The sequence below is a fragment of the Pyrgilauda ruficollis genome, unplaced genomic scaffold (assembly GCF_017590135.1).
Source record: "Pyrgilauda ruficollis isolate IOZ18807 unplaced genomic scaffold, ASM1759013v1 scaffold122, whole genome shotgun sequence".
Taxonomy (NCBI): domain Eukaryota; kingdom Metazoa; phylum Chordata; class Aves; order Passeriformes; family Passeridae; genus Pyrgilauda; species Pyrgilauda ruficollis.
The window spans coordinates 16,416-39,895 of record NW_024510544.1 but is presented as its reverse complement, the minus strand read 5'-3'; the positions used below and the strand labels follow the sequence as shown (position 1 = coordinate 39,895).

Below are 23,480 nucleotides of genomic sequence, written 5' to 3'. Positions count from 1 at the left end.
TCCCTGCTCACAGGGCCATCCCGTCTGTCCCCATCCCGTTTGTCCCCACCCCTGCTCACAGAGCCATCCCATCCGTCCCCATCCCATCCCGTCTGTCCCCATCCCGTCTGTCCCCATCCCATCCGTCCCCATCCCGTCCGTCCCCATCCCGTCTGTCCCCATCCCGTCCATCCCCATCCCGTTTTTCCCCTCCCGTCTGTCCCCCTCCCCGCTCACAGGGCCATCCCGCACACATGGCGCAGGGCTGGGAGCAGATGCCTTTGGGATATCCCCAAAGGGAGGCTCCACACCCTCCGTGGGATCTGTGCTCGGTCACTGCACAGGGGTAAAGTTCTGCCCGGTGTCCAGGTGGAGCTGCCTGGGATCGGTTCTGCCCTGGCTCTGGTGCCATTGCTGGCCCCCGAAGCAGAGCCTGGTCCCTGCTCTGTCCCTGCCCGCACACAGGGACACCGGGCCCCTCTCAGCCATGGAAGGTGTCCCTGCCCATGGCAGGAGCTGGCACTGGATGATTTTTAAGGTCCCTTCCGATCCAAACTGCTCTGTGATTGTGAGATGTATTGTCTCTGTTATGTTTGCCCAATTATCCAATCACAAATAAAATGCCAAACAAAATTAAATGTAACAATAATTTTAATGAAATTTAAATGAAATAGTTTAAAATATATAAAATTGAATACATTCAATAAATGGGCAGTATAATTTGGTTATAATAAAATATAGTCTGGTTCGGGTAATGACGCATAAGCAAAATTACCGCGGGGTACGGAGCGCGAGGGCCGTGGGACCCCTGCCACCTCACGTACAAGCTTGCCAAGCCCAAAATTCCCCCCTTTATACTGTCTATTATCAGCATCCCCTCCTATTTTCGATTCATCACACTGGTGTCTCCACCCTCATCTTCATCTTCACCACACATGCGCCACCATCTTTTAGGGGGTCACACCACTCTTTGGGGGTCGTCCAGATGAAGGCCGCTCCTCTTCCTCAGGTGTCCTTTATTTCACCTTTGGGTTACACATGCGCACCAAGCTAATAGCATATATGCCAAAACCAAAATTATATAAGCCAATATAATAAATCTTATAAATTAACATATTTCTGAGTTCCACCCAAGTTTTCCCTCTTTCAGTTAATTTTAGCAAGCTTTATCTGACTCCTTTCCCTGCCTCGAACATCTGCAGAAGATAATGGGGGGGGTGGACCCTTCCCCTCCGCTTTCTTAGCTTTTTACCTTTTTAACCATTTTGTTATCTCCAAATATTGATTACTATATCCATATTGATTACTGTTTCAATTTTATCAGCACGAATCACACCTATTTATCACATCTCAATCTCCTTTTCCAGTCAGGATCACAATCCTGGGCTGACAGAGAGATTCTCAGCCTGTGCTGGGGGTCCCTGGCACAGGTGTTCACAGCTCTGGGGGTGTGGTGCCCCTTTTGGAAACTGCCCCAATTCAGGAAACTGCCCTAATTCCCCATTCACATCAGAGTTGTTCAGGAGGGAGAAGCGTAAACTGAGCCAGCAGCAATTGACCTTTATCCCACCACAACTGTCGTGTCCAACCTGCCAGGAATGAAATGAATATCGCGGCGGGTGAAGCGAGCGGCTAAATTTGTGTCTTCAGACCCATACCCATCTTAAGTATTAATCTGGGGACGCACTTCCCGACAGCCTCTCTCTGCTGCTGCCCCGGCCTGAAGACGTCCCATGGTTGGTACAGCTCTGCTGGAGCCGCTTGTGTGCGAGGGTCGGCGAGCAGGGCTGGGTTCTGCTCCTGGTGGTGCCACAGGAACGGGGTCAGAATCCTCAGAGTTCCCCTCAGGCTGGAAAAGGAGCTTGTTGGAAAGCACAGCCGGGCACTGGGACTGATCTGAGCTAGGAAGGAGCTGCAGTGGGTGCAGGACTAACCCTTTGCTGCTTGTGGTTGAGGTTTATGTATTTATCTCGTCTGGCTTTCAAGGTGCCTTTAGAACCTGTGCATGTTCCTGTTGCCCATTCCTCTGGGCATCCTTTCCCCTGTTTTCCCTACCCATGGCTGTGCTTGTTTTGTGCCATTTGCCTTGGTGACATGAAGCCCAGGAATTCCAAGCAGGTCTTTTTGGTGCTACAGGATACAAAATAAATTATTATCATTAAGAGCGCAGAAGGACAGACCTAGTAAAGAATGTATTTCTCCTTCAAAGTCCTTCAGAAGAAGCTGAAGGAGGGAGATTAGGTTAGGTTTTTTTATTTAAGTGGCATCATTTGCCCAGAAATTTAGTAAATTCACACTGACAGGGAGTAGATTTGGAATGGGTGTTAGGAAGGAATCCTTTCCTTGCTCTGGGTACAGGGTGCCCAGAGCAGCTGTGGCTGCCCCTGGATCCCTGGCAGTGCCCAAGGCCAGGCTGGACGGGGCCTGGAGCAGCCTGGGACAGTGGAAGGTGTCCCTGCCATGGCAGGGTGGCACTGGATGGGCTTTAGGGTCCCTTCCACCCCAAACCATTCCAGCATTCTATGCCATTTTTCCATGTACGCAACAAAAGCTTGAACAAAACCCTGCCCTGTTAGGACTCAGTGAAGAGCCCGGAATCTCTGTGGCATTCCCATCTGAAAGGAGGGAATTTTTTGTTGTGTTTATCGTGTCTCCCTTCTCCCCACTTGCCGGGGAGCTGAGAGTGCAGCCTCCCTTTGTGGTTCCCCTCCGCAGTCCCACCGCAAGTTCTCGGCTCCCAGGCACGGCCACCTGGGCTTCCTGCCCCACAAGCGGAGCCGCCGGCACCGAGGCAAGGTGAAGGCCTGGCCCAAGGATGACCCCAGCAAACCAGTGCACCTGACAGCTTTCCTGGGCTACAAGGCTGGAATGACCCACACTGTGCGGGAGGTGCACCGGCCCGGGCTCAGTAAGGCTTGGCACAGGGGGAGGGAAAGGGGGGAATGGGCTCCTTGGGAAAGGCTCTTTGTGGAAAGGAGTGGTGGAGCCCACAGTCCTGGGTTAAATCCTGCCTGTCCAGACCTTGGATGGTCAAAGGCCAGTGTGGAACTCTCCCCACTGGGATGGTGAGTGGTGGTTTGGGAGGGTGGGAGGCTGGGGCTGGATGAGATCAAACACCACCTCGCCCCCAGCACTCTCTGTGACAGCGGGAATCCTCCAGGGAGTGATCCCAGAGGATGCCAAGCACCCCTTCCCTTTGCTGCCTTGCAGAGATCTCCAAACGGGAGGAGGTGGAGGCCGTGACCATCATCGAGACCCCACCGATGGTGGTGGTGGGGGTCGTGGGCTACATCGAGACGCCCAAGGGCTTGAGGAATTTCAAGACTGTTTTTGCTGAGCACATCAGCGATGAGTGCCGGCGGCGCTTCTACAAGAACTGGTACGGGCTCCCAAAAAGGGGATCAAACCCTGCGACTGCCCAGGGAGGAGGTGGAGGTGTCCAAGGCACCCCTGGATGTGGCCCTGGGCTGGGGGATAAGGTGGGGATCAGTCACAGGTTGATGGTCTGGGAGGGCTTTTCCAACCTCAGTGATCCTGGGATTCCCAGAGTTGGGGTTTCCTGGGGGGCTGCCTGTCTCTGGCAGGAATTCCACATGCTCTCCGGGATGCCCAAACAGCTCAGCTCCTGTGGAGTGAAACTGCTGCCTATTTAGTCATGCACAGGGATGCTGCAGACAGCCCGACGCTGAGGAGCAGCGTTTGCATATGTAAATTTATTCTAATAGCCGAACCAAGTTAGCTCTCTCCACAATATCATATGGCAGGTTCCTTTTCCCTCTTGTAGCTCGGGCTCCTCAGCTCCAGTTAACCAGAATCTTGAGCTGGACTGAAACCAGATTTGCCAGGGGGAAAATTGATGCAGAACGTGGCCCCTGGCCCTCATAAATATCAACAGCCCTCGGCAGAGAGGGAAGTGGGAACACGAATTTCCTCGCTGTAGGAATTGGGTCTCCTGTAACAGCGCCATGGAGACCCACCCACCACACGCCTCTGATCCCCGTTTTCTCCTGTCAGCCCTTTTCACGGCTCACCCCTCTTCCCACCCGAAGCCCTTGGCAGTCAGGTGAGGCTCAGGTAGCCACAGGTAGCAGGGAAGTGCCTGTGTGATTTCCTGGCTGCAGGAATCTCCTGTGAGTGCCATGGAGACGAACCCACGCCAATCCTCTGATCCCTGCTTTCTCCTGCCTCTGATTTTGCGCCTGTTTTGATGGTGCTGAGTCAGTCAGTGGGAGACAAACGCATTCCTCATGCGGAAAGGTTTGAATTACCCTTGAACAAGCCCTTTTCACGGCTCATTATCCACCTCCCTCTTCCCACCCCAAGGTCCTGACGGTCAGGTGAGGCTCAGGTATCCACAGGTTCCTTGTGCCTCCGAGGAGGTGGCTGTCAAGGTGACCTGTCCCCTCTCTGCGCTGTCACAAGCCCTTTATCAGCCCTGATGGGTGTTAACCACTTCTGTCCTTAGGCACAAGAGCAAGAAGAAGGCGTTCACCAAGTACTGCAAAAAATGGCAGGATGAGGCTGGCAAAAGGCAGCTGGAGAAGGATTTTGCAGCCATGAAGAAGTACTGCAAGGTCATCCGTGTCATTATGCACACACAGGTCAGAGCCTCCCCCTGGCATGGGCAGGGGGCTCGGGGGGCTTCCTCAGCCCCCTGGAAATGGGACCAGGGGGTGTTTTGGTGGGGTCACAGAGGCTGAGAGAGCAGAGGGTGTGAGATGGTGATGGGAGGTGCTGGCTGACCTTTCCAGCTGCCTCCTGACCTCGCAGTGCCCTCCCAGAGCTCCTGCTCCAGGATTGCCATGGGGCTGTGGTTTGGGATCACTGGGGAGCCCCCACATCCCGATGGGAGCCCGCACACCCCGTGGAGGAGAGCAGGAGGAGAGCAGAGCCTGAGTCCTGTGTCAGCAAAGGACCTCGGGCCTCATGATCACCTCAAATTAGCAACTGGTGTCAAATGTTTTGGGCAAAAATAACCCCACGGGCAGCCACAGTTTTGCCAGATGCTGATTGCTGGATACACGTGGGACTCATTTTAATGCTGATCCCTGGAGTTAAGGGCTGCTTTGGGGTCTGGGGGAGAGCTAAGCTGGCTCAAGGCCAGACAGGGTCTCTGGGCTCAAGGACAAGGAGTTGGCTCTATAAAATCCCAGATACAACGAGCTGCTGACCCAGGGCTGCTGTGAAAGGGGGTGACTGTGGCAGAGAGGTGAAGCAGTGGCTCTGCTCACCCCTGTGCCCCTCACTGTCTGTGGGGTGAGGGGCCACATGTCACCCTAAAGCACTGTGTGCTGCAGATGAGGCTGCTGCCACTGAGGCAGAAGAAGGCCCACATCATGGAGATCCAGCTGAATGGAGGGACAGTGGCTGAGAAGGTCGACTGGGTCCGGGAGAGGCTGGAGAAGCAGATCTCTGTGCACAGTGTCTTCAGCCAGAACGAGATGATCGATGTCATCGGCGTGACCAAGGGCCACGGCATGAAAGGTACAGGGCTTTGGGGCTGTCCTCCTCACAGGGCTCTGCCCATCAGGTGGTTTTGGGGCAGCAGAGTGTTAACCACGCTGAGAATCCCTAACTTTCTGTAGAGAGAGTAGCAAAAAGCCTCAGGATCTTAAGCAGGACATCCAGTTCTGTTGTGGCAGGGCTCGGTTTCCTTATTCTCAGGGATTCCAGCAAGGGAAAAACTCAACAGGGACACCTTTGATGCAGATACAGAGGAGCTGACAAGGTAACCTGTGGTGGAAAGGTTTTCCCTGAGATTAAGGCCAGTGAAGGCCTCCTCCCAGGAGGCTCAGAGGCACTGTCAGTAGATAAAGCAACCAGGTCTAATGGGGGATGTCTAATTGGAACTGGATGGTCTTTATGGTCCCTTCCAGTCCAAACTGCTCTGTGATGGTGTGAATGTCTCACAAACCCCACATGTGCAGGGCTGTGGGTGTCCCTGGGTGTGTGCATGGAACACCTCCTGGTCTGATCAGAGCCCTGGGAAGTGAGAACAGCTCCTGATCTCCTCCCAGCATGGCCTCCTGTGAGAGCTGCAGGAGAGCCATGGGACCGTCCTTCAGGAGAGTGGTGGGACTGTCCCTCAGGGAATGTCCCTCAGGAGAGCCATGGGACTGTCCCTCAGGAGAGTAGTGGGACTGTCCCTCAGGGAATGTTCCTCAGGAGAGCCATGGGACTGTTCCTCAGGAGAGTGGTGGAACTGTCCTTCAGGAGAGTGGTGGGACTGTCCTTCAGGAGAATGATGGGACTATCCCTCAGGGAATGTCCCTCAGGAGAGCCATGGGACTGTCCCTCAGGAGAGTGGTGGGACTGTCCCTCAGGAGAACGATGGGACTGTCCCTCAGGGACTATCCCTCAGGAAAGCCATGGGACTGTCCCTCACGAGAGTGATGGGACAGTACCTCAGTGAATGTTCCTCAGGAGAGCCATGGGAATATCCCTCAGGAGAATGATGGGACTGTCCCTCAGGGATAGTCCCTCAGGAGAGCCATGGGACTGTCCCTGAGGAAAATGATGGGACTGTCCCTCAGGACAGCCATGGGACTGCCCTTCCCCAGCCCCAGCCCTGCCTGCTGACCCTGCCCTCTGTCCCCACGCTCCCAGGGGTGACCAGCCGCTGGCACACCAAGAAGCTGCCCAGGAAGACACACAAGGGCCTGCGGAAGGTGGCCTGCATCGGGGCCTGGCACCCGGCCCGCGTGGGCTACTCCATCGCCCGGGCTGGCCAGAAGGGCTACCACCACCGCACCGAGATCAACAAGAAGGTATGGGCCATATCTTCAGCTCCCTCAGGCCTCCCATCCTGTCACATCCTCCTCCCCACGGTGCCCTCAGCTCCCTGCATCCTCACGGATGTTTCCCTGGACATCTCCATGTCTTTCCTGGTGGTTTTCCGCTGCTCGAGGGCACAGCGTGGTGAAAACCACGTGAACCTGTGGGGGATTCTGGCAGCCCGGGAAGCTCCTCAGCAAGGGGCAGGAGAGTCTCCATCTCCACTGCCTGTGTGTTCCCAGATTTACCGCATTGGCCACGGGATCCACGTGGAGGATGGCAAAGTGGTGAGGAACAACGCCTCGACGCACTACGACATCACCGAGAAGACCATCACGCCTCTGGTGAGGGCTGGGGGGTGACAGGGCTGTGCCCCCCCGACTCTCCCAGCCAGCTCTCCTGCTCACCAACCCCTCTGCTCTCCCCACAGGGTGGTTTCCCTCACTACGGGGAGGTCAACAATGACTTCCTCATGCTGAAGGGCTGCGTGGTGGGCACCAGGAAGCGCGTGCTCACCCTGCGCAAGGTGAGAGCTCCAGGCTGGGATGGGCTGCAGCTCCCCAGGTGCACATTCCCCACCTGGAGAACCCTCCAAGTGCTGGGCAGGGACACTGGGTGGGTTCTTGGTGCAGTGTCAGCAGGTGGATGGAGCTGGAGAGCTTCAGAGCTCTGGGGGCTGTGGTTCATTTCAGAAATTAAACCTTGGTTTGTCACAGAAAGGTGACAGTGGAATGGGCTGCCCAGGGATGTGGTGGTGGAGTCCCTGGTGTTTAAGGACAGACTGGATGTGGCACTCAGTGCCATGGTCTGGGTGACAAGGTCAGGTCATAGGTTGGACTTGGTGATCTCAGAGGTTTTTCCAGCCTGGTTGATTCTGTGATTCTGCTATTCTACCATTCTGTCACAATTCTGGGCAATGCTGAGCAAAGAGCAGCTCTGCAAGCTCTCCACCACCTGAGCACCAGGGTGTTGCTCTGAGAACACAGATTTTTGAGGAGATATTTGTTTAGAGGATATTCCAACCCTGCTTCCGTGAGACCAGCTCTCCTGACGTTCTGTGACCGTTCTCCTGATGTTGTGGCTGTTCTTTCCCAGTCCCTCCTGGTGCACACGAGCCGCCGGGCCCATGAAGCCATCGAGCTCAAGTTCATTGACACCACTTCCAAATTCGGCCACGGCCGCTTCCAGACAGCTCAGGAGAAGAGAGCTTTCATGGTGAGTTCCTCGGGCTGCCTCCAGCTCCTCAGGGGGCCACAGCAACTGACTGACTCCAACCAAGCCTCTTCCAGGTGTCCATGGGCAGGGAGGTGGAACTGGATGAGTTTTATGTCCCTTCCGACCCAAACCATCCCAGGATTCTCTAATTCTGTGATTCTGTGGTGTGTTTCTTGATACAACAACAGCCAAGTGAATGTTGGGAGACTCTCTTGCCTAAAGGCAGCCATGAATTCAGTTCACAGAGCAGAAATGATGCTAAGGAAGAACAGGATGGTTGTGTGTGATCCAAGACAACTCAACCAGCAAATAAAAGACCATATGGGCAACCAGCTCCCATTCACCATGGGAAGTTTTAAACAAGCAGTTAACTTGGCAGGCACTGTCTTGGCCATATGGTGCCTTTCACTTGGGATTGTGCACTGCTTTGATTTGTTTGGAATGATTTATAGCTTTAATGTTCTCAGAGGAAAAAAAGTTTGGGTCAAATTCAGATGCAAATTTGTGGTGCTTTTGTCAGAAGCTTTCAAGAAGGCCAAGCAGTATATTTTTCTTAAATCCAGGGCAAAAAAATAATATAATTAAATAATCCAAACACAGCAGTTTCCTGAATAGTTTTGCAGCCTTCACCAGGCTGGTGTGAGTCTGAGTCTGAAGCGGAGGAGGCACTGAGTAAACCAGGAGAGGGAGAGGGAGAAGGGAAAGAAACAACTGCCTGTGTCCCACGCAGACGTGAACTGGGTCTGGATCTGGCCTGCCAGCCAGAAATGCCATGTGAAGCTGGCTAAGCCTCCTTAGTGCTGGCAGGGGGATTGGTTAGGCACTGCCTTTGCAGAGCTCTTTAGAGGTTAAGCTGATTTCCTTCAGCTCAGTGTCAGGAGCCTGTTGTGTCACTGCCAGCCCTGAGCTGCTGTGACGAGGAGCTCGGTGACAGGAGGAGGTTTGACCTGGCTGCAGCTCTTTTCTTTGCCATTTTGCCCCATGGATTCTGTAGTATTTTTTCTGGAAGTTGAGGGACATAAGTAATTCCTGCCACCTGCTCCCATAGGATTGATTTGCTGTGGGATAACCCCATTTTTCATCTGCTGGCCTGAGCTGCCTTTCTAGCTGCCACAGCCCAGACACAGCCATGCAGGCCAGGTCTGTGAGTCCCTAAATCCAAATTCTCCTCTCTGCTCTCTTCCAGGGCCCCCAGAAGAAACATTTGGTGAAGGAGAAGCCAGGTGTGCAGGAAGAGCTCTAAGGACAGAGATCCAAGGCTGCCTGGCTGGGCACTTGCAATAAAGGGGCTCCAAGCCACGCCTGCTCCTCTCTCCTTCTGGAGGGGTCTCTTGCCTGTTCTCAGGCTCCTCAGCAGGTGGGGATAGGAAAAGTGGCATTTGGGACTGTCACACACAGACAGGGACTAACTGGGACAGCCAAGTGCCTGCTGTGCCCTCTGGATCCTCCCTTTCCTTTCCTCAGTGAATTTTTCCCTCTCACCCAAATCACCACGGAGTCTCCCCTCCCTCTCACCCAGCAGAGAGCAGAGCACATTCCAGCACTTCTGCCCCGGTTTCCACTGGGAATACTGGGCCTGCCCAAGACCTGGCTCTGCCCAGGCTCCCTGCCTGTCCCCTCAGTGCCTCTCCCACACACCTCCAGCTCCGCTTTTGCCAAGCTGAAGGTGCAACCCTTCTCCCTACTCAAAGCCCCCTGATCCTGGCTGGAATCCTGAATTTGTGCACAACAAGAGGGCTGCTAGGCAGGGCTGGGCAGCGATGGATTTATTCACCTGGGACCCTCCCCACCCGTGCTTGCCTTGCAGCCCAGCTGCCTGTGGGGAGGGGGGATGCCCCGGAGCTGGGAATTTTGGATCAGCGGTGATCCCAACTCCTTCGGTGCCATGATCCAGGTGTCCTGCACCCTCTTTGGAACCAGACAGTGGGAAGCCCAGCCCTCCACTGTGCAGAGCTGCCTGCTTGACCAGGAGTCCTGGAGCGTGGCCGTGGGATTCCTGGGTCTCCAGCAGCCTGGCTGTGCCCCGGAGGTGTGCTTGCAGGATTTGAGGAGGCTCATCTGCAGAAGCAGAGCATGAGGATGAATCCAGGCACAGCCCTGGGTGCAGGCAGTGGCCAGGCCCGGCTGTCCCGTGTCCCAGCGAGGTCCCTGAGCCCTGGGCAGTGTCCCTGCCCCTGGGGTTGTGCTTCAGAGCCTCCTGTCCCCCTCGGCTGGCGGGTCCCGGGGCAGTCCTGTGGTGGGGGGCCAAGGATCCAGGCCAGAGCGCATGATGGGAATGATGAGATCGTCCATGTTTGGCATCACCAAAATTTTCTACAAAGAGGAATCCAGAATAACAAATCAGTGGGTCTGAACACCACGAGGACACTCCTGGAGGTGGCTTGGCAGGAGCCAGGCCCAGGTCAGGGACCAGGGCTGTGAACTGGAGGTTCTGGGCTCCCACCCCCACAGCAGCAGCCCCAGTCAGTGGGTCTGAACACCACGAGGACACTCCTGGAGGTGGCTTGGCAGGAGCCAGGCCCAGGTCAGGGACCAGGGCTGTGAACTGGAGCTCCCACCCCCACAGCAGCAGCCCCACGAGGGTCCCAGCTCTGGATCAGGGTGGGGACAAGCAGGGACAGTTTTTCTTTGCCCTGGCCACCTCAATGGCTGCAGGGGTAGTCACAACAGAGGGGAGGGACAAGCATTTTGAAACTATCCAAATGGGTGGCTTTTGGGGGGCCCTAAGTATGTGTTGGGGACATTTCTGCTCTTTGAGCAGAGGTGAGAGGTTGAACACAAACCCTTGGGAAGGCAAATCTCCCAAACATCCCCAAACCAGAATGGCCAGGTGGATTCAGCCCTTCTGGGGGGTGCCTGCCTGGGACTGCCTGACACCCCAAACCCTCCCTGCAAATGATGGGAGGAAATCACTCTCCCTCAGCCCTTGAGCTGGTTATTTGGGTTCTGCATCTTCACTGCTCCAAGCTGGCCAGACCAGACCAGGGGCTGGCTTTTTGCAGAAACAACTGGCCTGAACTGAGGCTGACTCTCCCTGATGGCAGCAATGCCCAAGCCTCAGCAGGGTTTTGCTGAGCCCCTGAGCAGCAGCCCAGGCACCTGAAACTCGTGCTTCAGCTTCTTCTCGATCCACTCGGTGACATGCAGGAACGTCACCTCCCGCTCGCCCAGCTTGGGGCGCACCTTCAGCTCCAGCTGCGGGGGCACTCGGAAGCTGTACCTGCGAGGGGAAAGGAGACAGGCAGAAAGCATCACCTGCCAAAGATGTGGCACAGCCACTGCTGGCTTTTAGGGAGGAGGTGACAGCTCAGGGTCCCCAGATCTGTGCTGGCCTGGGTGCAGCCTCAGAGGATTGAGCCTGAGGTCTGTGAGCCCCTTTGGGGAGCAGCCTTGGGCTGTTGGTGCCAGGATGAGCCCAAAGCCCTGGGGGCTGCTGAGCTGGCTGCTCACAGGGGGCAAGGGGCGCTGGCAGCAGGATGTGCTGGGGGGAAGGAGAGCTGGTACCAGACACGGTCGGTGGGTGGCGGGGGGATGTTCACGGCCAGGGTTCCTGCCAGCTCCTGCACCTCCACTGTCAGCAGCAGCGGCGTGTTGGACACCTCCTCCATCTTCTTCTTGATGAACTCGTTCTCCGTGGCCTTCTGGAAGTACTTGGACTTGGCGATCTTATCCACGAAGCGCAGGATCTTCCTGCTCGTGCTGTTCCCGCTGACGTGCCTAAAGCAAGAGGGGCGCCAGCTCAGCCCTGCTGGGTTTTGGGGTCCCCCAGCCCTCTGTCACAGCACCCTACAGGGACACAGCCCCCTTTGGAGGCTGCCACGATGTGCTGTGTGTGTCCTGCCGGGGACACTGTCCCAATGCCCCCGTGCTGACGTGGCACCGTGCGTCCCCAGCCCCTCCCCGTGCCCCCCGTGGCACAGACCCCCAGCACCCCCGTACCCCTCGGTGCCAGGCGGGGGGAGCCGCTCTCCCGGGGCTCCCAGGGGCTCTGCACTGGTGCCATCTTCCTCGTCGGAGGAGCCGGCGCTGGACGACTCCGCGTCGCTGTCTGCCAGCAGGATCAGCCGTGGCCTGGCCCTGCGAGCCCCAGGAGATCACAGGCTGCTCTGGGACAGCGGCCTCGCCCCACTGGGGCAGGAGGAGCAGGATGAGCCCATCCATGGGCACATTCCTTACCCCTCTCTGCCTGCCTCTGCAGGGCCGCTCTCCTCTGCAGAGCTCTCCTTCCCCAGCTTGCTGAGGTTCATCTTTGTCTCCAGTGTCATCTGCAAGGAGCCGCTGTAGGTGACCTCCATGTCCACCCAGAGCCCTGCCAGGGAGAGGGACAGGGCGAGATCAGGTCAGCACCACGGGGCTCAGAGCTGCTTGTGCACTGCCAAGTCCCCCAGCTCTGGGAGCCGGGCTGGCAGCTCTGTAAAGCCATCCTGGAGCCAGCACTGGGGTCCCTGTCCCTCTGTGGGGCTCTTACCTCGCTCATTGATGGTGGGGTTGGAGGCACTGAGCACTGAGGGGATGGATGTGCCCATGTCCAGCTCTGTCAGCGTCAGCTCGTTCATGAAATACGGGAGCTGATGGAGGGAACCCCCATAGGGGACAGTCACCACTCTCCGTGGGGCCTTGGGAGCAGGGCTCCCCCGAGTGACCTGATGCTCCTGCCTCTCACCTTGATCTTGCTCAGCTTCTTCTGGATCTTGTTGGACACCTGCTCTGCCCAGTATTGCTCCCGCAGGAAGTCCCAGAAGATGCGTCCCACCAGCGCGTTCATCCAGGCCATGCTGGCCGTGTCCTCGTGGGAGGGGACAGCAGCTGCCAGCCCCTGCAGCGAGGTGGCCCCGTGAGCAGTGGGACCTGCTGTCCTGTGCTGCCTGCCCCAGGGCTTGGCTGCTCAAACCACACACTGGAAGCAGCTCCATCAGCCTCCAGCCCCGCTCCCAGGGCTGGGTTTGTCCCACTCACCTTTGTGGGCGTGGGGCTGCCCAGAGCTCCATGAGAGGGGCTCCTCTCCGGGCTGCCTGCCCCCTGTGCTGGCACAAACCGGGCCATGTAGGTGCTGTAGTCCAGGTAAATCTCCTCAGTGCTTCCCGACGTGTCCCTGGAGGGATCCGTGGCTGGGATGTCCTCGGTGCTGCCCCCGCTGCTGCTGCCGCTGCTCTGCGGAGCCCATCCCGTGCCTGGGCATGTGGAATCACAGAATCATTTCGCTTGGAAAACCCCTCTAATGTCATCAGCCCAACCATGCCCCAGCACCGCCCAGGCCAGCACCAACCCGTGTCCCCAAGTGCCACATCCACGTGGCTTTAACTCCCTCCAGGGATGGGCACTCCACCCCTGCCCTGGGCCTGGACAGCCCTTTTTTTGTTGTTGTTTAATTGTTCCTCATATCCACTCTGTTTGGTCAGGATGGCACCAGGGGTGACATGGTGCCTGTCCATGACACCAGTGACGTGCCACCCCCGCTGTGCTGACGAGCTGAACCCTCTTGGCTACACTCTGCTCTCCTCCATGTCCCTCCACGCTCACTGCTGCCCACCAAGGCATCGTGCTCCTGGATCAGTCCTGGCCCAGAGCAGAGGCCGTGGTGGCTGCCCCTCACCTGCCCTGGTGTCACCGTGGCTGCTGGCTGTCCCACGGGAGGCTTGCACGAGGTGCTGGTACCACTCCTCCTTCTCCCGCCCCGTCCGCCCAAACAGGTACAGGCACCTGTCCCTGCCGTCCCCCGGGATGTCCTGCCCGGCCACCGCCACCTTCCTGGTCCCCTCCTCCCCCTGCAGCTCCGTGTCCCGCTCCTCGCTGCCCTCTCCCTCCGCCGGCTGGGCGAGGAGCACGCAGATGGGATATTTCTTGTTCCACGTCCGCTTTCGGGCCAGGCTGGGGGGGCACAGGAAGACCTGCAGCACCGAGAGCGGGGTGAGCCCGGGCCGGGCGCGGGGGGTCCCCGGGGGAGGCTCCTGGGGACCTCCGGGCTCACCTTGGCGTCCGTCAGGTCGTAGCAGCGGTGGCTGACGAAGACGGCGTCCAGGATGTCCTCCTCGAAGGTGGCTCGGCGCGGGATGTTGCTCTTGGGGTAGGACAGCTTGAGGGTGGCCCCGTCCAGCACGGCGAGCACCGAGTGCGTCAGCGACGGGTGGAAAAGCTCGGGGTCGTACACGTGCAGCTGGTTCATCCAGCCCTGGAAAACGGGGAGCGGGAAGCCCGGCTGCTCCCACTCGCCACGGACACCTCCAGCCCCTCATCCCGGACCACCCCTCTCCTACCTGGAGGTGGGGGGCTTCCCGCGGCTCCCCCAGCATCAGCTTGGGGCGTAGGCGGCCCCACGGTCCCCGAGCGGCCGGCGGAGCCTTGGGCACGAGGAGGAGGATGGCGAGGAAGCCCAGCAGCATCCCGCAGAGCAGCCCCACGCAGAGCCCGGCGGCGTAGGGCGGCAGCGGCAGCACCAGGTAGCCGTAGGCGAGGAGGGCGATGGAGGCGAGCGCTCTGCCCGGCACGGAGCCCCCGGACCGCGCCGCCGCCGGCTCCTCGGCCGCTGCCAGCGGGGGCTCCGTGTCTCTCTGCGCCACCTCCACCACCTGGATCACGTCCCCGTAGGAGCAGATCTCGTAGCGGCAGTTCAGCGTGGGCTCCCAGGGCGTCCAGTCCCGCAGCCCGCGGCGGCTCCCGGCCCCGCGGCTGCCCCCGGGGCTGCCCCCCGGCTCCCTGGCCCGGCCCGTGGGGCTGCTGTCCTCGGCCATCAGGCGGCTCAGGCGGCTCAGGGGCTCCTGCACGGCCTCCGACAGCCGCCTCCTCGTGTCCTCCAGCCTGGCGTCGCGCAGCCGGAGCAGCGCGGCTCGGCTCTCCGACGGCGACACGCTGGGCGACGATGGAGCCGTGCGCGACTTGGCCGGGCTCAGCCGGGGATGGGGGACCCGCGGGAGGTCGGCCAGGAGCATCCCCCCGGGCTGGGGCGAGGGGGGACGCTTCGTGTCCCCGTCGGCCGTGGGAAGGAGCCCGCAGCCATCCCGGCCGCCTCCGTCCTCCCCGGTGCCGCCGGCGTGCGGCGTTGGTCCCTCGATGTCGCCGCGCCGAGGGGAGCCCGGGCTCGGTGCCAGGGCTGGAGAGGCGTCTGCTGCCACCGCAGCCTGGTCTGCCATCGCTCGCATCGCCGACGGCACTGCCGAGGGGCAGGGAAGCAGCGGTCACAGCTGGAAGGGCCCCGTGTCACCGCGGACACAGAACATCCCTGCTCCGCTCCTGCCTCCCCATGGGCATCGCCCCGGGGCATCTCCCGGACCCTCACCCCGCCTGCCAGCCTGTTTTGGGATGGCTCCTAGGCTGAGCTCCGTGGCTGCATGTGGGAACACGCGTGTCCAAGGAGGATCAACCCCAGCCGGGCAATGGAGCTGCCAAACAGGGGGATTTTCCACATCGGGATATTCCACTGCTCCCAGTGCCAGCCCAGGGCTGCCAGGCCAGCGGGCAGGACTCCCTGACTCCTCTAAAAGTTCCTGGTTTGGCCCCTGCTTCGAGCACTGCATGGATCCAAAATGGAGCCAGCCCAAGCTGTGGCCCCAGTGCCCAGGCAGCAATCTCTGGCTTCACTGGGGGTGCAGAGGACAAAACTTTTTCTAACACGAAGTTTCCATTGTCCTGAGGGGGTTCATGGCCTCAAAGAAGTGCTGTCCTGTCCCCTGTCCTGTCCCCACCAGCCACCACCACCCCTCCCTGCTGCTCTCCTGCCCCAGCCGTGGCTGACCTGCTCTGATCCATGTCCCCTTTGTGATTTTGGGAGGGAGAAGGGATCTGCAGGACGGGCTCTGCAGGGCCAGCGTGGTGCTGAGTCAGCTCCCAGTGGGTCCCTGGGGTGCTCAGCCCCTCCCTGCCCCCTTCCCCTCACAGCAGCCCTGCAGCAGCAGCAGGAATGCATCCCAGGGACCCCGGGGCTGCCGCCCTGGATCTCCAGAGCTCCTCAGTGCCAGGAATTAATCACAGCCTGTGCCGCAGCTGCCTCCAGCCCCCTTTATATAATCTCAGCTCTTGCTTCGCTTCTCCTTTGCAGGAGCCACTTGTTAACCCCAGATCAGCCACGTGTGGTTGTCCCGGTGGTCCCAGCCCCTGGCACAGAGCCTGGCTGGTGCTGGTGGCACTGCTGGCACCACCAGCAAGGCACCAAAACAGCCAAAGGAGGAGTGAGCAGGGCCTGAGAGGAAGCTGCTTCAGGGGAAGGTGCCCCTTTAAGGTCCCTTCCAGCCCAAAGCACTGCATGGTTCTGTAAAACAGCCAAAGGAGGAGTGAGCAGGGCCTGAGAGGAAGCTGCTTCAGGGGAAGGTGCCCCTTTAAGGTCCCTTTCAGCCCAAAGCATTCCATGGTTCTGCGATTCCAAGGATTCTGTGAGCCCTCCCCTGACACTGGACAGGGCCCTGCCCACCTCCCACCCAGCACTGCAGCCTGGACCATGCCCTCACCACGCAGGGCTCCCAGTGGCCCCCCGTGTCCCACTCCCAGTATCCCCAGTATCCCCAGTGTGCCCAGCATGCCCAGTATCCCCAGCATGCCCAGTATGCCCAGTATCCCCAGTATCCTCAGTATTCCCAGTATCCCCAGCATGCCCAGTATCCCCAGGATGCCCAGTATGCCCAGCATGCCCAGTATGCCCAGTATTCCCAGTATCCCCAGCATGCCCAGTATCCCCAGGATGCCCAGTATGCCCAGCATGCCCAGTATCCCCAGTATCCTCAATATTCCCAGTATCCCCAGGATGCCCAGTATCCCCAGGATGCCCAGTACTGCCCAGCACCCCTGGCTGCTCCTACCAGAACACCCCTGGGCTGGTGCTCGGAGGGTCCCTGCCAGGTCAGGGGGACAGTGTCTCCCCAGTGCTGGCCTTGGTGCTCCTTGTGCTCCACTCCACCGTGCCCAGCTCTCCGTTCCCACCGCGCCCGTACTCGTGGGTTTTAAAAGCTAAAAAAAAAAAAAAAAAATAAAAAAAAAAAAAAATTTTTCCCCAAAAAAAGTCTGTTTCCTGAGAGACCATTAGCACCGTGGAAGACAGAGATAATAATAGCCTGGGTTTGTATGGGAGTTCTCCTCTGGCAGGGATGGTGAGTACAGAGGGGGTTACACTGCTGCTGCAGCCACCTCTGGGGAGGGTGGGGACAGCAGGACAGACCCTGCTGGCTGTCCTGGCTGGAATGGCAGCACCCGAGGGGCAGGTGCAGCCCTGGAGGAGGCTTTGCTGCTCCTCAGGCTCCAGGGAGCCAGCACTGAGCGTGGAGGTGCCCCAGCACTGGCCCCTCCCAGCCTGCAGCTGGTCCCCAGGCTGTGGCCCTGCAGGACCAGGGGCATCTTTGTGCTCTTTGCAGGATAAATCAGACATGAAGGTCCTTGCAAGTGTTGTCACGGGGGCAGCTGGGTGGGCTCGGTGGGGTCACGGGGCAGTGGGGTGATGCTGGCTTTGGAGGGGTGATGCCACCCCTGCCAGGACATCCCTGAGAAGGATTGGGGCTGAGTGGGGTGTGTGCTGAGGGACACCCAGCCCAGCACGGTCACATCTGTGCAGGGCAGGGACACAAGAGCCCTAATGACAGTGTCCCCCCTCGCTGTGTGTGCACACACCAGGGCCATGGCCATCAGTGAGCCTCTCCCTGGATTCCAGCTGCAAAATTCCACTCCTTGCTCCCAGATTTGGTTCAAATTCAGGGCTTGACACGACCTGACAGAGACAAGCTGTGACCCAGCTTGGGCTGGTGTCCTGGAGTGTCTCCCCCTGGAACATTCCCTCACATGGCAGCAGCCTGGCACGGTGGGAGCTCCTGGGGGGGCACCGCCTGCTTGGTCTTTGCTTTGGTTGTAGGATCAGGGAGTTAATTGAAATATCAACTTCATTAACTTCTCTCAGTCCTCGGTGGTTAATTAGGGTGGCAGTGGTGCTGCTGGCGGGGACGTGGCACCACAGCAGCGCTTTCCTCAGCCAGCCAAAGGAGCTGGAAATCCCTCTCTAATTATCTGCACAAAACACCGTGACAGAGCCCGGCTGTGACTCTGTCCCTGCATTATCCCGGGATCAGGGAGCACTGGGGTGGCTTTGAGGGAATTCTGCAAGCTCAGATGTAACTTTGGCCAGTGGCGGGGCAGTGTGGGATCCCAGCTCCATCCTCTGCTCCCAGTTCCACATCACAGGGGTTTTACTGGTGGATCCTGGAGCGGGTTTTGTGCTCCTGGGGGAGCAAGAAGCCAGGTGGGCTTTGGAGGGCTTTGGAATGCCTGAGAGCCTGCCAGCCCCAGGAACCACTCCCAAAGCCTGTCCTGCGCATCCCAGGGCTGGAGCCCAGCCCTGCCTCTCTCTGGGCTCTGCCTCACTCCCGTTCTCAGCCATTCCCAGTCTCTGCTCGTCTTCCAGGGGCTCTCAGCCGTGGGGAAGGACCCAGACACTTCCCACATCCATCCCATTCCCGCCGGCACAGCCTCGCCGCAGGAATTGCAGGGAGCAGCAGTTATCCCATGGATGATGCTGCCGAGAGCTCCTGGCAGCTGCAGCTCCTTCCACCGCCTGCAAATCCACACCCCTGAGGTGCGCGGGGCCCTGGAGTCTATTTGCAGCTTTCCCTGACATCCCGCTCCTCTGATCTCGGTGGATCTTACGGGAGGCGCTTTCAAAGCAGCGCATCCCCCTCCTCCTCCTCCTCCTCCTCCTCCTCCTCCCTCCCGTGCGGTCCCCGGCCGTGCGGAGCCCCTTCCTCCCCCTGCCCCGGCTCCTGCCCCGGCTCATCAATCCCCGGGGCTGCGGCGGGAGCTCAGCCCGCCCGGGATGAAGCCTGAGCTAATTCAAAGCGGCAGCATGCAGAGGGCAGCCCCACGCCGGGGTCCCGCAGCCCCGGGGCAGCTCCGGGCGCGTCCCTTGGCATTCGGGAGCCGGGATCCATCCCAGCGCAGGGCCAGGGCAGCACAGCCAGACCCCGCGTTTTGTCTAAAGGGCACCAAGATTTTTTTTTTTCCCCCTCTTCCACCAAGGAAGGTGCCGCTTCCAGCAGAGCCTAAGCCCGGGGACTCATCCGGGAGAGAGGTTTTGGATAAACTACCCGAGCAGGGATTTGCGGTGCTGATCTCAGGAAGGAGAAGGGAGCTGCAGCAGCTCAGCCCCTTTGGAACCTGCCCAGGTTCACCTTCAAAGCCCTCACCTTGCCACATGCCGGGCTGTCGCCTCCTCCTCCTCACCGGGACCCCCGAACCCACCGCGGGCCCCGGTCAGACCCCGCATCCCCCCGGGTGACCCCGCTCTGCTCTCCCGGGACAGGGTGGTCCCTGGGGTGGTCCCTGGGGTGCCCGCACCCATCCCCGGAGCGCCTGAGGGACCCCCGGTCCCATCCGCCCCCAACCCTGCTGGGGACACCGGGGCTGCCCGGCCCCGCCGCCCGGCCCGGGGCCCCGCAGCGCCGGTACCTGCGGCAGGCGGGGGGGCCGGGGAGCCGGGAGGGGTCGGTCGGTCCCGGTGGATGAGAAGGACGAGCAATGCCGGGGAATCGGAGCGGTCCCAGCGCCGGGGGAGGATAACGGGGGGTCAGTCCCGGTACCGGGGGTACCGGGGAAGAAGAGCCTGTGCCCGCGCCAGTGACGGTGCCGGTGCTGGTGTCAGTGAGGCCGGTCGGTCCTGGTGCCGGGATCCAAGGAGCGATGCTGGTGCCGGAGCGGTGCCGGTTGCGGTACCGGCGGTGAAGAGCCGGTACCGGCAGCCCCGCCGCGGTCCCGCTGCCGGTTGCAGATGCCCAGAGCCGGGCTGGCGCCCGCCCCGCTCGCACCGGTGGTGCCGGAGCATCCGCAGCCCCGAGCCGGCTCCGCGCTCCGCCCCGCGCCCCCCCTGCCCCCTGCCCGCGCTCCGAGCTGCGGGTCCCGGGGGATGACGGAGGGGTTCGGAGCGGGGTCCCCCCGGTACCGGGACCGCTCCGGGACCGCGCCGGTACCGCCGGGCCCGCAGCGCCCTCTGCGGGCGGCGGGGCGGGACCGGGGGAGGGACCGGGGAGGGACACGGGGGTGGCCCGGTGTGGGGAGGGACACGGGGGTGGCCCGGTGGATGGGCGTGGCGGAGGCGCGGCCGGGGAACGGAACGGAACGGAACAGAACGGAACGGAACGAGCGGCGGGCGCAGCCATGTCCTTCTGCTCCTTCCTGGGGGGAGAGGTGTTCAAGGATCACTTCCAGCCGGGTGAGGGGCGCTCCCCGCGGGCCCCGGGGGGTCCCCAGCGGGGCGGGCAGGGGGTGTCCCCCCCCAGAATCTCTTCCCCCCCCCGGGTGAGCGGTTGATGGGGGGTTAGGGGGGGTTTCCTTCTGCCGAGCATCCTCCAGCCGAGGGTCCGGGCGGGGGTCCCCCCTCTGCGGTGCTTGCTGGGGTCCTCCCGACGGGGTGGGGGGTCCCGATAGGGACTCGGGGGTTCGGTCCCTGTGTGAGCCCCTTGTGGGGATCTGCCCTGCGGGAACCCCTGTGGGCAGTGGGAGTGCTGCCCCTCCACCCCCTGCCTGGCCCTGGGGGTGCCCTGAGATTCCTGGGGTTGCCCTGGGGTTCCCTGGGGGTGCCCTGGGGTTCCCTGGGGGTGCTCTGGGGATGCCCTGGGGATTCCCTGGGGGTGCTCTGGGGGTTCCCTGGGGGTGCCCTGGGGATGCCCTGGGGATTCCCTGGGAGTGCTCTGGGGGTTCCCTTGGGGTTCCCTGGGGGTGCTCTGGGGGTTCCCTGGGGGTTCCCTGGGGGTGCCCGGGGGTCCGGCAGCCGTGCTGTCCCGCGGGTGTCCCGTGTCCCCATGCTGACGTGTCCCCGCGCTGTCCCCCCGCCGTGCCCTCCCCGCAGGTATTTACGTGTGTGCCAAGTGTGGCCATGAGCTGTTCTCCAGCCGTGCCAAGTACGAGCACTCGTCGCCGTGGCCAGCCTTCACCGAGACCCTGCGCGGGGACAGCGTGGCCAAGCGCGAGGAGCGCCCGGGGGCGCTGAAGGTGCGACCCCCGAACCCCCGGGATGGGACAAAAACACCCGGGGCTGGGACAAAAACACCCGGGGCTGGCTCTCCGTGAGCCCCTGGAAAGCCACATTGCTGTCAACCTCTCTCCTTCCTTCCCCAGGTGACGTGTGGCAAGTGTGGCAACGGGCTGGGCCACGAGTTCCTCAACGATGGCCCCAAGAGGGGCCAGTCCCGCTTCTGAATATTCAGCAGCTCGCTGAAGTTCGTCCCCAAAGGTACCAGAGGTGGCTTGGCCCCTGTCCCAGCGCAGGGAGTTGGTTTTGGGCATGCTGTGAGTGCTGCACTGCTTGCAGCAGCCCTGGCCGGGCTGATAAGGCCAGGGAGCTGCTCCTGGGGTACATCCAGCTCACTCTGCCCAGCTCGGGGCTCCCTGATCCCAGCTGGAGCTCCTGGGTAAATCCAGCTCACTCTGCCCAGCTTCTGGCTCTGAGCAGCACCCAGGACTCTGTGGCTTTGAGGGGTGGCTGAGTTTTGGGGGGTTTCTCTGGGGGTGCAGAGCGAGGGCAGGGAGTTTCTGTGCTGGCACTGAGGGGCTGGGGGGGGTTGCTGGCACTCCCTGGAGAAGTTGTCAAAGGAAAAACTCTCAAGGAAAGGCCTCAGGAGGCCAAATTCCAGGCAGCAGCACGGCCATGAGCTGCTGGCCTGCTGGTCAGGCTGTGGTGGTGGGGATCATGTGTAGCAAAACCCCAAATAAAAAGGGCTGGATGTTCTGGAGGAAGAAACACGAGCCCTGATTGCTCCTCCCCTGTTTTTAGGTAAAGCTGACCTGAAGGAGAAGTAAGTGAGCTGCTGCACCTGCCACTGCCCTGGGCTAATCCTGCCTCCACTGCCTGGGATGCACTGTCTGCCAAGGGGACCCACAGCAGGAGCAACCCCAGGGATGCTCCTGGTCCAAGTTTGCCCCTGATTTCCTGGTCACGGTTTCCCCTTGATTTCCCTGTCAGGGTTTTATTCCCTGATTTCCCTGTCAAGGTTTTATTCCCCGATTTCCCTGTCAGGGTTCCCCTGTTTTCCCTGTTGCAGTTCCCCTTGATTTCTGTCACGGTTGCCCCCTGATTTCCCTATCCCAGTTCTCTCCTGGTTTCGCTGGTCCGGTTCCCCCCTGGTTTCTCTCTCACAGTTCCTCCCTGGTTTCTCTCTCACGGTTCTCTCCTGGTTTCCCTGGTCCAGTTTCTCCCTGGTTTCCCTATCCCAGTTCTCTCCTGGTTTCCTTGTCACAGTTCCTCCCTGGTTTCCCTGTCAAGGTTCTCCCTATCCCAGTTCTCTCCTGGTTTCCCTATCCCAGTTCTCCCCTGGTTTCCCTGCCCCAGTTCCCCCCAGGTTTCCCTGGCCCAGTTCCCCCAGGTTTCCCTGCCCCAGTTCCCCCTGGTTTCCCTATCCCAGTTTCTCCCTGGTTTCCCTATCCCAGTTCCCCCCAGGTTTCCCTGGCCCAGTTCCCCCCAGGTTTTCCTATCCCAGTTCCCCCAGGTTTCCCTGGCCCAGTTCCTCTCTGGGGCTGTTCCAGCTCCATGCCAGGAGCTGCAGTGCCTGTGCTGAGCCTGGGAGCCTTTGCTGCTGACAGTGTCCAGAGCCTGGCAGGCACTGCTCAGTCCAGGAGGCTGTGCTGGCACTCCCAGGGAGTGAGGCAGGATTAGCTGAGCTCAGGGTCAGGGTTAATCCCTGGAGCTATTCTGGGATCATGCTATGAAGTGCCCTATATAAACCCTTCCAGGGTGCTGGGGCAGGGATGTTTGATGGTCCCACTGGGCAGCATCCAGGTGTTTTCCCCCCTGCCCACCTCCCACCCTGCAGGGACGGTTCCACACCAGTGTCCTCGGCTCTGCCCTGGCCTTACACCTGACTCAGCACTGTGCAATCAATTCCAGGGGCACTCAGAGTCCTCCTGGCCCTGCTCTGTGGGAGGGAGGCTGGACCTGTGCCCAGGGGCTGTGCTTGGCACTGCTCAGGCTCTGGGAATCGTGGCTGTGCTGCCTCAGTGCTCCCAAGGGCTGCCACACTGATTCTGCTGAATTCCAGTGCCTCATTCCTGCCTGTCCCAGGAGCCAAATCCTCCTCTGGAATGGGTACACCAGGATCTTTAATGAGGGAAGAGGCTGTTGCTGACCCGTGGGGTTTTGGGGGCTGCGCTGTGGGTGCAGCTCCACTCAGGGGACACCTTGGGGACTTTTCTCTCCACGTGTTTTCCCTCAATCCCACGGATCCAGGGGCACCAGGCGAGGTTTGCCACCCCTGGAGCTCACTGCTGGTCTCTCCATGCTGAAATAAAGCACTGATTCACTGTGTTGGAGTGTTGAACACGCTGGGAATGGCATCCCTGGGTTCCTCTCTGCTCCCTGGCTGGGGGCTGGGGGCTGGGTGTGGGGGGTGTGTGCTTTTACCTGGAATCTCTTCCCATTTCCCCAGGTTTGCCATTGGAAAGGGGGTTGGGGCTTTCCCAGAGCCAAAACTCCACTGGGAAGGTTTCCTTTCACTCCACTTAGCACTTTTTCCTAAATTAAGGCATTTTTGGCTTGTCCCAAGGGTGTTCTTGGCACT

The 23,480-nt window shown here is 60.1% G+C and overlaps 3 protein-coding genes across 5 annotated transcripts; 2 read left to right on the top strand and 1 right to left on the bottom strand.

Annotated features, from left to right (window-relative positions):
• The first annotated feature begins 1,566 nt into the window (after window positions 1-1,566).
• Window positions 1,567-9,267, top strand: RPL3L (ribosomal protein L3 like). 3 transcript variants are annotated; one of them, XM_041490337.1, is made up of 10 exons: window positions 1,567-1,715; window positions 2,695-2,887; window positions 3,190-3,358; window positions 4,445-4,580; window positions 5,277-5,463; window positions 6,586-6,746; window positions 6,996-7,097; window positions 7,184-7,279; window positions 7,849-7,968; window positions 9,155-9,267. In XM_041490337.1, the coding sequence occupies exons 1-10, from the start codon at window positions 1,713-1,715 to the stop codon at window positions 9,209-9,211; spliced, it is 1,224 nt and encodes a 407-aa protein (XP_041346271.1). In that variant the 5' UTR covers window positions 1,567-1,712; the 3' UTR covers window positions 9,212-9,267. The 3 variants fall into 3 exon arrangements, with proteins under 3 accessions (XP_041346271.1, XP_041346272.1, XP_041346270.1); XM_041490338.1 differs by having other exon boundaries at window positions 1,673-1,801; XM_041490336.1 differs by lacking the exon at window positions 1,567-1,715 and adding an exon at window positions 1,924-1,965.
• A 141-nt stretch (window positions 9,268-9,408) lies between these two features.
• LOC121365843 (testis-expressed protein 2-like) lies at window positions 9,409-19,888 on the bottom strand. The gene is given in 13 exon segments (XM_041490335.1): window positions 9,409-10,281; window positions 11,068-11,188; window positions 11,473-11,685; window positions 11,908-12,045; window positions 12,145-12,277; window positions 12,437-12,536; window positions 12,632-12,831; window positions 12,834-13,139; window positions 13,562-13,856; window positions 13,937-14,137; window positions 14,223-15,115; window positions 16,755-16,902; window positions 19,381-19,888. Coding segments are annotated over 11 exon segments (2,715 nt in total). The 5' UTR covers window positions 15,105-15,115; window positions 16,755-16,902; window positions 19,381-19,888; the 3' UTR covers window positions 9,409-10,155.
• Window positions 19,889-20,009: 121 nt separating this feature from the next.
• Window positions 20,010-23,227, top strand: MSRB1 (methionine sulfoxide reductase B1). The gene is made up of 4 exons (XM_041490378.1): window positions 20,010-20,140; window positions 20,777-20,919; window positions 21,046-21,160; window positions 21,701-23,227. Exons 1-4 carry the CDS (start codon window positions 20,086-20,088, stop codon window positions 21,724-21,726), a joined length of 339 nt encoding a protein of 112 aa, XP_041346312.1. The 5' UTR covers window positions 20,010-20,085; the 3' UTR covers window positions 21,727-23,227.
• The last annotated feature ends 253 nt before the right edge of the window (window positions 23,228-23,480 follow it).

What these genes read in the sequence shown, in the direction of transcription:
- RPL3L (XM_041490336.1), top strand. Translation starts at nt 1,939, where the DNA reads ATGTATTTATCTCGTCTGGCTTTCAAG. An exon ending in TATCTCGTCTGGCTTTCAAG is followed by an intron (nt 1,966 to 2,694) that starts GTGCCTTTAGAA and finishes TCCCCTCCGCAG; the next exon opens with TCCCACCGCAAGTTCTCGGC. An exon ending in GTGTCATTATGCACACACAG is followed by an intron (nt 4,581 to 5,276) that starts GTCAGAGCCTCC and finishes TGTGTGCTGCAG; the next exon opens with ATGAGGCTGCTGCCACTGAG.